At 37.2% G+C, this 13,588-nt stretch overlaps 1 protein-coding gene across 1 annotated transcript; it reads left to right on the plus strand.

The window, feature by feature from the left end:
• The first annotated feature begins 2,341 nt into the window (after nucleotides 1-2,341).
• On the plus strand, nucleotides 2,342-12,991 carry LOC123936357 (putative coiled-coil domain-containing protein 195). Its single transcript, XM_045996953.1, has 4 exons — nucleotides 2,342-2,603; nucleotides 7,202-7,434; nucleotides 8,921-8,926; nucleotides 12,836-12,991. The coding sequence occupies exons 1-4, from the start codon at nucleotides 2,342-2,344 to the stop codon at nucleotides 12,989-12,991; spliced, it is 657 nt and encodes a 218-aa protein (XP_045852909.1).
• Nucleotides 12,992-13,588: the final 597 nt, after the last annotated feature.

Here is a 13,588-nt window from a genome sequence, read left to right on the forward strand (position 1 = left end):
AGGACCCAATAAATACTCTACTTTCGCATACTTCAAAACTATTGTCTCCAGATCTTTAGAATGGATTCATCAGTTTTGTTTTTTCAAGTCCCATAGAGATTTCAATTGGGCTTTCATTAAATCTATAAATTAGAAATAACTTAAGACTTCTTCAAAATATACAATCTTCTTACTGGGATCGTAATCTCCATTTTCTCAAATTTTCCATCTCCATAAAATGCTAAATTTTTCTTCATTATATATTTTACAAACTTTTTAAAAGATCATTTCTGAGTTTTTATATATGGGGGGACCTCTTGTCAGCGGAGTACTTTTCAATTATATTTTCTATACAGTTATTAATAGTATTTAGGAAAACTATCGATCTTTAAATGCTTATTTTACAACATAACGTAAATTACAAAATAAAATTTTTTATCCTTTTTCTTGAACTTTCTAGATATACAATCAAATTGTCTGTATATAATGATGTCTTTCTTGTCATTTCCAACAGTTATACAAGTTATTTTTATTTCCTGCTCTATTGTGCTGGATGCAATTCCAAAAATGATTTTTACTGCCCACTTTCATGGCGTAGTTTCCAAAAAACACTTCATAGAACCTAGGGCAGTGTATTCTATGTTCTTCTGATCCTTCAGGAGAATGTATTCAGGGCAGACGTTCTAATTCAGGAGGCTTACCAACAAATGGAAACATGTTTGAAAGAAAGTATCCATGATGGACCTAAGGCCATTGATCCCACATTAGATCACAAATAGCTGAAGAAGTTGGGGAGGTTTATTCTGGAGAAGAGACACTCATTGGAATATGAAGGAATGAGACTATTCATTAAAACAAGGATTAGATGTGTTACATAAACTCTCCAAAGAGAAGAATGAGAAACAATATAGATAGAGGCCAATTTTTGGTCATTGTGGATAATTTTAATTAAAACATAAATAGCATACCTTGGTAAGAAGGGGATCCCCCTAAAGGAGAAATTCTCAAATATAGGGTCAATAATCCATTACAGAGATGCTCTGGAACAGATTTGAACATCTGATAGGTGGTTCAACTGATAACCGTTAAAATCCGAATTCCGTATTTCCACTACCCACTGCTACAGCATGTAGAGTGCCTGGCACAGAAATGTCTACTAGAATGCATTTACATACAAATAGAAGTAGTATAAACAGCCTTACTATTTTTAAACTGATTTTTTAATAAACACATCCCAAGATTAAATACATATAAAAATGTGTATACATATAAAGGGAATAAGACTTTCTCTAATCACGCCTTCAAACTGCAGCCTTGGATCAATCAACAAATATTTATTAAGCTAGGCAAAAAAAAAAAATCAATATATACAGAAAACAGAAGGAAATGAATGTGCAGGGAAAACAATCACCATGAAAAATTTTCTAATCGTTTTACCCTATTGCAGAAGTGCGTATGTTTAAACATTAATTGAATTTCCAAATAGATACTGCTATCAGAGCATATGCTATTTAAGATTCATACTTTTCATTCCCAACAAAGAAGCCTCTTCAGGAAATAGGTAATGAAAGCTGTTAATTGTTGCATGTCCTTCTCATTCAAGATTAATGTTCAACCTATATCTTCTTACCTTTCCAAAATATCCCTGGGCAACCTTTGCCCAAGCAAACAATCTAAAACCAAATAATGGCAAAAATGCTTACAAGATAGAAACCTACTGAAAAGTGATAAGTGCCCTTATCTTGAGGGATTTAGGTATAACTAATTATATTTTATAATAATCTCTATAATCATATGTCCCCTATGATTACTGTTACCTTCAATCAACAAGTGTCAAGATTTATAACTTGCCCCAAAAGTACAGAATTATGACATATTTTATAGAAAAAACAAGGCATAATTCTTATGTGCCCATTTGCATTTACTAATGACAGTTGGTGATTCTATAAAACATTTGATTCCAGAAGTGATAACACAGAAAACTGAGTAGCTGGTAGTTTGTGAGTTCACGACAGAAACAAGAGATTCTATTCCACCCTGGAAATTTTTGGAATGCTCCCTTCTCTTCAGTCACATAGCAATCTTCTAGAACTGTGGATTGATATGAAATGAAAGATACAAAGAAAAGCTCTGTTCTGAAAAACAAACCCCAGAATGAATAAGTCATGGAGATCCTTTTCCTCTCTGACAGTCTAACTCCCCAGGTGCTGAAAGATGGCCCAGAGAAGAGTGACATCTATTGTTCAGGAAGGTTTATGGGTGGGATCGACCAGTCCTGCTGAGTAGACTATACATTTGGTCCATGAGCAAAAGGTGACCTGTCTCCCCAGAGTAGCAAACCAGAGCCACCTGAGAAAGGTAAATGGAAGCTAACATCCAGTTCATAAGAATTATCCAGGAAATGCGGGCAGAGATCAACAAGCTGAAGAAAGAGAATCAAGTCCTCCGGATGAAGCTGACTTCAAGTAGTCAGAGAACCCTAGGCCCCAGGGGAGAATCAGAAGATGATAGGGAAGAGGAAGTCACAGACCTTGGTAACCTCGAAAAAGCATCCGAAAAATCTCCAGCAACGCTTCACGGTGATGTTTCCATTGATGCGGCACCAGCTGTGCATGAACATCAAGGTACTGAATGTCCATAGCTCTTCTGGGCTGTGCCCATCTTTGCAAAGCCCTCCTAAACATTAGGTTTATTGTGCCTCTCACATAACTGAAGAAGTTGGTATTGGTAGTGGTGAGTTCCATCCTTTTTCTCCTGGTAGATTACCTTTAAATCCCTAGGGGGAAAAATCATTAGCATCTTCAAGCAACATATTTTAGCAACATCAAAAACTATTTCCAGGGGCGCCTGGGTGGCTCAGTGGGTTAAAGCCTCTGCCTTCGGCTCGGGTCATGATCTCAGGGTCCTGGGATCGAGCCCCACATCGGGTTCTCTGCTCCGCGGGGAGCCTGCTTCCTTTCCTCTCTCTCTGCCTGCCTCTCTGCCTAGTTGTGATTTCTCTCTGTCAAATAAATAAAACATTAAAAAAAAAAAAAAACTATTTCCAGATCTTCCGGGAAAGGTGGAAATGGTAGGTTTGTGAAAATCAGTCACATTAAAAACAATGTGTATTTTTCCTTCTTGACCTCAAGCTTTTAAATGTCACATCATAGAACATTGAATGGGTGTGTGTCAAAAGCCATGCTCACTTATTAAGTTACAATATTGCACAGTAGCTCAAGGTATGATTATTACAGTCAGACAATTATGGTTGCAAATGATTTGTCATTCATTATCCACTTGACTCAGAGATACTTAGGAGAAATCGTTCACCTTTGTTTTCTATGTCGGGATGTTAGAGTACTTACCTGACATGGTTATAGTACCTATCTTTCTGTAATAATAGACTGAGTGCTTAGACACCTGGCAAGCACACAACAAATGGCAGATGTTGTTTCTTATCCATGTGTTGCCCATAATTCAATGTCCTATACAGGTCAAAGGCTTCAAGATGCAGGGTCAGGGTTGCTGGAAGGGAGGAGTGGGGGAGGGATGGGGTGACTGGGTGATGGACACTGGGACGGGTATATGCTATGGTGAGTGCTGTGAATTGTGTAAGACTGATGAATCACAGTCCTGTACCCCTGAAGCAAATAATACATTGTATGTTAATTTTTTAAAAAGATACAGGGTCAGTGTTTGATACATTCTAAGAATCAAATCTTTCACCTTTTATGGGAGAAGAATATTGACTGTTAAGACTCTACACAAAGTCAGAAACCAGCAGGGCAAAAACTACATTCTGCATTTAAATGATCAGTGCTTGCCTACATGCAGCATATTCAAATAAAATTGATGTACGTCATTAAATACTCAACTCCCTTTCAATATCATCTGTCAAAGGCTTCAGGTGATGCCACTTAGAGGTTCTGAACAGGTTGGCAAGGGAACATGTCCTATTTGCCAACTGTTTTTCTCTGTTGGAGAGGTCTCTCTCCTGCACAGGACCCTACATTTCAAAGCTGAGAAGAGATTCCCATCGGGGCTTTTTCCCTTTTTGTCAAGTGCAACTCTAGATCTGAGTAGTTCTGTCTGCTGGTTATTTAATAAAACTAAAAGAGTAACTGACAAGGAGGTTAGACTTTCTCCTGGTTAAAAAAAAAAATAAAAAAGGAAAAAGAAAAGAAAAGAAAGATATGGATATTTTTAATACATCCTTACCCTAAAGTTTCTCAACCTCTGCAATCTTGGACACTTTGTACTAACTAGCTCTGTATTTGTATGGGTCTGTCTTCACTATAGGATGTTTAGTAGCTTTTCTGGCTTCTAAATACTACATGCCAGTAATACCTGCCTCTCACCCTCTAGTCACGAAATGTCTTTGGAGATTCCAAATGTTGCCTGAAGGACAAAATTTCCCCCAGTTGAAAACCACTGCCTTACTCCAAAAGCAAACGACACTCCATCAAATTTATTTTCTATAAAACTTATCCTGATAAAAAACATAAGTTGAGTCTTAGTATATATTGTGGCTATTTTACAACAAGTATTATACCAGTGAAAGAGCAAAAAGTATAGTATATCCTTTCCACTCTTAGGGCCTGAACGCCATCAAGCTTAGGAAAATTTAGACTGCTAATAAGAGCTACGCACACAATTGATAGCATACTTCTTCAACATATGGATGGTAACTCCCAATAAGAACGTTAGCACTAAGTTTAAAAAGGACTGGTGAGGGGCACCTGGGTGGCTCAGTGGGTTAAGCCTCTGCTTTCGGCTCAGGTCATGATCTCAGGGTCCTGGGATCCAGCCCCACATTGGGCTCTCTGCTCAGCAGGGAGCCTGCTTCCCTTCCTCTCTCTCTGCCTGCCTCTCTGCCTACTTGTGAACTGTGTGAAGTGAATAAATAAAATTAAAAAAAAAAAAAGACTGGTGAAAAACTGGTAAAATTGGGGGAACTCTAGTTAGTTGTATCAGTTAAACACAGAAAGAGACATGATTTAAGTTTGTGCTTGGAAGCCCAGTTGAGTTACTTTACATGTATTTTTCTGTGTCTTAAATGTGATATACTATCATGAAAGTAAGGGCCATAAGTAGGAAGAATATTGACCTGAACATGAGGACACCAGATGGCAGTCCCAGTTTTGTAATACTTGGTCAATGCTGAGTAGGACACATACATATATGGACATATATATCCTACAGCCCAGGAACACAGCTGCTTGGGGATATATAGATATAGAAAATAAAGGGATATATATATATATTACATGTCTGTAATAAGGGGGTATCTATAGTATATATGGGGACATATATATATAGTAAGAATGCAGAAGAACACCTGCTTAGAATGAGGTCTTTGCTGGCTAAATTCTCATGGAAGCATCTGTAATAATGGATAAGCATTCGGTGGATATGAAATCCAACCAGCATTTTCAGGGATGCTGCCTTTATATATTTAAAAAAAAAATGGCTCTTTACAGGGATCCCCCAGCATCGCTGGACCTCCAATTCTCAGCAATGTATTCACATCTTTTGCTGGCAAATACATTGCATTTGGCAGCAAGTTCTGAAATTGTGCCAATGACCCCATGATGCTGTGTTGAATATCCTTTGCCTTTTACTCATAAGAAACTAAAGGATACAGACTTGAGTCTGTATTTGTGACCCAGAGCGATGAACAAAGAGCCAAGTTGCTAGTCAGTCAAACTGAAGCATAGGTTCCAAATAAGAATAAACTTCCCCTTGCCATCATCAGCACAATTTCTTCGGTTTGTAATTTCCTACCATTCACTTTAAAGAGAATACTTTATAATCCTTCCAAATAGAAATTTTATGATTGTCAATGGCCATAAATTTGTTCTTAGACAATTATAGAAATTATAGATGATGGCCAAAGTAGTATTTAAGGATAGTTTAGGAACAGTATTTGCATGCAGTTAAACACTTCGGATAGATTTGAACTTAAAACACTTCCCTCTGCCCCAAACTCTTGCCTGAAAGCTGATCTTCCACTCTTCCAAACCATAAAAAGCCAAGGCAGCCTCCATGTTTTGCAATGGCCTTAATAATCTGCTGTCTGCATTCTGCAGATGTGGGCAGCAAACTAAACTAAGAAATAATTGTGCTTCTAGCACTCTTAAAACCCAAACATGATGCAAGCCTTTCTTAAACATCCATGCTAGTTCATGCCAAGGCTGTGACTAGAAAGAAAAAAGATTCAGCAAACACACCTTAAGTGTTCCAGAAAATGAAAACCAACCCGAGGTCAGGCTTCTTCACCCCCTGGATAAGAACTGGATGTCTGGTCAGCATTAGTATGGTGCCACAGGGATTCAGACAAACTAAACCCCCTAAAACAAAGGTTTTTTAATCGAAGTGCCTGAGTTATAAGGAGCCGAGAATACTCGATTCACATCAAGAAAAGAGTTTATTGGAAGACAGTTATAGACAAAAATTGAATTGAAAGCCCTCACAAACAAGGCCATAAATCCCTCCATCTCTCTCAAGAACACTCCAGTTTTCTATTGAGACATCTTTGCTTCTTTCCACAGACCTCCTGTGCTCTCGTCTCTCGGTCAACAGGCCTCCTCATGGTGACCGTCTCAACTAAAGTCTAAAGTCAAGACACACAAATGGAGCAGCCAGTTCAATTTTTGTGATGAGAGGCTCTGATGAATATGTTCTTCTACAATCTTCTAGAAGGAGAGAGAAATGATATCCTGCATTGTCATCTCTAGAATATCCATGTTCTCCCCATTTTAAAGTCTTGTTTTATTATTTCTACATGTCCAGGTCTCTATTCTAATGCTGTATCCTTACAAAGGTCTCACCAACCACACTATTAAACAGCTTCCAGACCTCCTCTTTCATATGTCTCTATCCCCTTGCCTTTATCAGCCTAACTTGACTTTCCAGGATCTGTCACTACCTGAGTTTTATCACATAATGTTTGTTTATCACCTGTCTGCACACAAGATAGTAAGCTTATGCAGGCAAGAGTTTTGAATGGGCCACTATCCCCATCTCCATCTCATAAAGAAGTGCCTGACATGTGGGCTGGCCCTCAGTTATTTGTCAAATAAATGAATGACTAGATGTAGTTTATGTGAAAAAAAAATGAATCAAAAGTAATAGTTTTGTTTAGGTCATTTTAATGAAGTACTATTAATATAATATGACATCCGTGGACATCTTTAAAGGTGAAATTTTCATAAGCTTAAATTTTGTGTCTCCTACACAGGCAATGTCATGATTGTTAGACGCTATTCCATCTCCACACCAATTCATTCATTTGCTGCAAATGACCCCTGGAAACCTAGGGAAAGACACCCAAAGAGTGGAATTCTAGGAGCTCAAGGAAGAGTTAAATCACTGGCATGTTCTTCAATTAAGAAGCAAAACAATGAAGAAAAGATGTTTGCAGAAGATTCTTTAACCAGCACTAGTTCCAACCAAAGAACTTCTCCTGATCATGTTTTTGATAATGTAACCAGGTAATGTACAATCTGCCTCAAGTTAGATTATAGGCACGTGCTATGAAAGCACTCAGGCATTCCCATCAATAGGCAAGGTCTTAGATGGAGGAAACAAAACCAAATAGTGTCTTAGGCCAAAATAATTTCCATCTCACATGTGCATTTAGGGGGTCAAAAGAAAGAAATATTTTTTGAGAGCAAATGTCACTCTAACAGATTCCTCTATGAGCAGAAGATTTCATCGGTCTGCCCTTACTCATCGAGCACTAATGACTGTACTCTGAGCTGGCCCCCAGTGATACAAGATTCAGCAAAGCCAAAACGTTACGTTCAAAACTTTCATTCCATGACAAAGACACACCAATGAACTGATCACTCTAACAAAATACTTCTCAAGGAAAAGACACTTATTTTAGGAACTGAACACAGAAGTCTTCTCTGAGAGAGGACTATTCTTTTTTTTTTTTTTTTTTTTTTTTTTGACAGACAGAGATCACAAGCAGGCAGAGCAAGAGAGAGAGAAGCAGGTTCCCTGCTGAGCAGAGAGCCCGACGTGGGGCTCGATCCCAGGACCGCGAGATCATGACCTGAGCCAGAGGCAGAGGCTTAACCCACTGAGCCACCCAGGCACTCCGAGAGAGGACTATTCTTGAGGGGGAAGTGACCCAGTGACTTTTGGGTGGTATAAAAAAGGCATAACTCAAGAGGGTCAAGAGACAAAGAGAAAAGAAATTTGTTTTTCAAAATCCAGGAGCTGATGTTTGGGGAGGTAGGCTCAGTCTGTGAAAAAGAGAGATTTAAGAAGACATTTGAGAGATGGGCAGAGTCTTCTAAGAGGAATGTCAGATGGTGACCCCAGGAGTGGATAGAGCCAAGGGCCACTTTCAGAACAAAATTGTCACTATCAAGTCCAACTTATCTCCTCCATAAGGCTAGAGCATGACCTCCCCTCTCCCACATGCTCCACCCCCAACTTCCAATTCCCAGTTAGGCCCTGACTTTCTAGGGAGAGTCTCCTTCGAGGAGAAAAAGAGGCCTGGGTTCTCATGAAGAAGAGAAAATGGAATAAATGGGGTGCAGAGAGAATAAAGAAATCATCAAGCTCAGCAGTGACAGGAAATCAAATCAAGAGATAACAGTGATAGGCCTGCAGGGATTCTCTTCAATACTGGAAAGAGCACTGGACCTACCACAGGATGCAGGACACAACGGCTGAGCCAGTTTCATTTGGATTTTACAAGACAGGATGAAAACTGTATTTCACTTACAGAAAGATCTATTACAGGAACAGAGAGAGTAGCCTGAGTCATGAAGGACAGCTGCATATAGTCACGCAGGGGAAAGTGGGAAGATCACCTCAGGTAGAGCAGAAAAGACAAGACAGAAGGAAGCATGACTATGGGGAAAACCAAAGTAGTCAAGTGAATGAGGGTGAAGGAGGGAGCACAAACCATCATAAGAGGCCTTCCGGGCAAGGCTCACAGGTGTGTGTTTTGTCCTGTGATTATTGGAAAGCTAGTAAAAAAATATCTTTCTGAAAAGTTTTAAAATTCAAAAATATTCAGGAATGAAAGTTACAAAGATCACTGTTCTACTCTGCAAGAATTTTGTCACTTTTTTTCAGATATTTTTATATATAAAAGGAAAAAGATGTTACTAAATGAATGATCCTATATCTCTTTTCCCTGGTCCTGCCAATGAGCAAGTGTGATCATGAGTTTTGCTTCTATCCTTTTGACCTATTTTTTTCTATAACTTCATTATATTCATTCATTCATTCAACAAATAATCCTGGAGGCGTGTTATGTGCTGGGTAAGATTCTAGGCCATGAAGATAAAGAGGGAAAAAAAATTATCAGAAGTTCCTGCATATTCCTTTGTAGAATGATAATCCATAAGTAAGACAATACATAAAAGTGTATTGTTTATATTAGATGGTGATATGTATGAAAGAGAACATCAAATCAATTAAAAGGGAAAAGGAAGGGTTAGAGAAGCAAGCATTATTGAAATTGTATACATGGTAGCTAGGAAATACCTCACCATCTGAGTAAAAAGGGAAAGCATTCTGAGGATTTCTGGGTGGGAAAAACTTTCCAAGAATTGAGGACAACAAATGCAAGAGATGCTGAGGGGTTCAGGACCGTGTCTGAGGAAGGGAAAGGAGGCTGGTGTGACTGGAAGAGAGTGAGCAAGCAGAAGAACAGAGGAAGGGGCACCTGGCAGCTCAGTTGGTTAAGCAACTGCCTTCAGCTCAGGTCATGATCCCTGATCACGTCCCACATCGGGCTCCCAGCTGCATGGGGCGTCTGCTTCTCCCTCTGACCTTCTTCCCTCTCATGCTCTCTCTCACTCTCTCCTTCTCAAATAAATAGACAAAATCTTTAAAAAAAAAAAAAAAGAACAGAGGAAGATGAAGGCAAAGCACTAAGGGTGACCTTCCATTCCCCTCCAATGATTCTAGATTTATCCCAAGTGAACCGAGTATATAACATATTCTTTTCATTAAAAATAAAAATAAAAATAAAGGATCATGTTGGGAGTCCTGCTTTAAAAAGACTATAAGAAAACATTACAGAAAATAAAAAGACCAGGTTTAAGGCTAAAAAAAAATGATCTAGGAAAGAAATGATCATTTCTTGGCCAAGGTAGTAATGGTGGATGTGATTTCTGGGCATACTTTGAATATGGAGCTCATAAGATTTATTGGCAGAGCAGATGTGGGACACGGAAACAAGAAGTGTATAATGAATCACTGTGTGTCAATGACCATGTGTTTTCAGAAGGAAGAGAGAGGAAAGGCAGAGATGCATCTTTTGCTAAAAAAAAAAAATATATATATATACACATATATATATATACACTAAATGTTCATCATAAAAAGGAATGTCCTTTGTTTTGAAAAATTATATATATATGTATACATATATATCCAAATGCATATATATATCCAGTTATATAATGGAACTAAATATTCATTATAATAAGAAAATTGCAAATTACAAAGTATAAATGCAACATTCAAAGTAAAAAAGTATAAAAAGGAAAATCTTCCATAACTTCACTGTCTGAATAACCACCATGTAGATTTTGATGCACATCTATCTTTTCAGTCTGTGTCTGCCTATTTTGAAATTGTGCAGTGCACATTATCATAATGTTTTATTTTTTGCACTTAATCCATTACATTCTCACAAACCTATCATGTTGAGAAATAAAGTATTATTAATTTTCATAAAATTCATATTATTTTCTGTGATTGTTTGGGAGCCTAGCCAATGTTTATAATGTATTATTTTTCTAAAACAAATGTTTTCCAAATTCTAAGCTGCCAAGGAATAAACTATTTAGAACACAATCTATTGGTAATTTAGAATCTACTTTAATGGGAAAGACTGAGCCAATTGCAGGTTTGTGTGAAAACAAGAAAGTCATTAATGGCTTGAAATCAACAGCTGGGTTGGCATAAAATCCATTCAATTGCAGAGAACTGTTGACAAGAACGAAGCGTGTATTTTTTTGTTATAGTGCTTTTTTAATTTTGTCTTTTATGTCCTCGGTGATTAACTAGTAAAGTAACATGTCATTACATTAGCCCTCTAATTTTTTTGTAAATTCATTTACTTTCTCATAGTCCTTAAAAATTTTTTCAAAAGATTTATCAAGAACCAATTTGTTTGAACTGGCTTTTGAAGCAGTCGGACATTGTATCTAATTTGCTTGTGAGCCTTTTTGTTATTATACCAAGAAAGAGTTTTACAGAATAATGCCAATGTCAATATTTCTAAGAACAAATGCTCTCCAAAAACCAGAGACAGAATTTTAATTTTTCCTGAATTTTCGGAGAAACTAGAAACCTAGAAATCTAATGTCCTGCATTTATGAAAAAGCTTAAGATTAGGAGAAGGCGTCCATATGGAGCATAGCATGAGACACAGAAATGTTGAATCACTATGTTGTCTACCTGAAACTAATGTAACATTGTGTGTCAACTATACTCAAATTAATTTTTAATAAATTATAAATTAATATAAATATAAATTAGTAATAAATCACTAATTTAATTAGAAATGCTATATTATTCATTTTGCAGATAGGAGAAACCAGATACATTAAGTACATACACCATTGACTCTTGAACAACACAGATTTGAACTGAGCCAGTCCACTTATGTATGGATTTTTTTCAATAGGTACAGTACAGTACTGTAAATGTCCTTTCTCTTCCTTATGACTTTCTTAAGGAACATTTTCTTAATGATTACCCTTCACTTTCTTTTCTCTAGTGTATTTGATTGTAAGAATATGGTAAATAATAGATACAACATACAGAATATATGTTAATCAACTATACATGTTATTGGTAAGGTCCCAAGTCAATAGTAGGCTGGTAGTAGTTAAGCTTTGGGGGGAATCAAAAGTTATGCACAGATTTTCCACAGCCCCAGGGCTGGGTGCCCCCAACCCCTGTGTTGTTCAAGGGTCAACTGTATCTTTTCCTTTTCATATCAAAATGGTTAAGAAGGCAACCTCTGAAATCAGATGGCTAATATCTCAACTGCATCATTGGCCTTAAAAAAGTTATCAGTCTGTTTTATACAATAGTTTATTCTTTTGTAAAAAAAAATTAAAAATTAAAAAAAGGAATCACAATAGCATTTACCTCAGAGTTTTTGTGAAGAATTAATGAGATAGTCAAGTGAGGGGTAATAAATGACAGAGCAGTTATTATTTTATTGATTCCAACATATGGAACCACTGACCTTCCTCCCAAGGGAGGGAGCAGATGTGTTCCCCTCAATGCACACCACTATATGCCACTCAGTGAAATGATCGCCTTATCCAATACAAAGAAAGAGGAACAGAGAGAGGACAATATTGGAGAAAAGGCAATAATTTCAAACACCATTCTTTAGACTTTTTCCTGAGAACAGTATATCCTAATTTATGTCAAGATTCTATCTAATAATTTAATCCCTCAGATGACATGATTCGTTGCTGTCTTTCCTCTCTCCCCTTTATTGTTCAGGTGTGATGGATATTTGTTAATTCAAAGTCTGTAATTGCTGACTGATCTGGATTATAAAATAATTGCCTCAAGTTTCTGCTTCATTTCACCTGAAGATTTCCAATGTGAAAGACCCTTCACCTGAGACAATATGATATTCTTTAACTTTAAACATTAAGAGAATAATCTTCCCTCAATAGTTTTAAATTTAGTTTCATCAATATTCTTCATTGGGTTTAATCAAAAGTCAATTCCAATATATTTGTGTATTATTGTTGAATAACTAAACAAAATATATTATGATATGTTTCAAATGAGCTTTTAACAGTTTAGGCAGTATTTGGTGGCTTAGAAAAAAAGTAGATGTTCTATATAAAGGCTCACTAAAAAGTCTTGCTTATCTTCTTATTCTGCTTTCTTTAGGGACAAGATAAAGACAGTCAGTTTCCAGTTACCCATGGACTTGTCTTCATATTCCAAAAATTCAAGTTCTTTGAAGTGTTCACCAAATCAGACCACAAACCAGCTAAGTACCATTGCAGAATAGGCTGTGTGGGGTGATGAAATTTAAGAAACAGCTGATTCCCAAAAATGAGAACACTGAGGCCCCTCTGGGTCAGTGTCTTCCCCTACAAAGCTCTGGAAAGATTCCCAGTAAGACACACAAAATACTTGGCATCAGGTCAGTGGACTTGTCCATGGATTTGGCCGAGAAATGGAAGTAATTTCTTTATGTCATTGTTGAATACTAATGTTGATTGCTGTACAGTGACTATTGCAGTCTCCTATGCAGCAATGAGCAATTAAACATAATTAAATTAAATTGCATGGTAGTGTTCGGTAGCTGCCTTCTGCCATCAAGAAATGCCGCTGTTTACATTATAAGGGTCCCTCTCCAGATGAACTTACAACAAATATAGGGGGGAAAAAAGTTCTTGTTTTGATTAATGGTATAGAAGCAAGAGTGATTATCCTTATAGTTAATTCTTGGTTGATAGTTCACTGATACTAATTCATTTCATCTTTTAATATCCTATGTCACAGGCATGGGAACACAAACACAGCAGACTCCCATAGCATCCATGGTGGGCTCAGAGCAATTGTTTATACAATAGTTTAACTATTAACTAATAGGGTTCACTAA

The sequence above is a fragment of the Meles meles genome, unplaced genomic scaffold, assembly GCF_922984935.1.
Source record: "Meles meles unplaced genomic scaffold, mMelMel3.1 paternal haplotype, whole genome shotgun sequence".
Taxonomy (NCBI): domain Eukaryota; kingdom Metazoa; phylum Chordata; class Mammalia; order Carnivora; family Mustelidae; genus Meles; species Meles meles.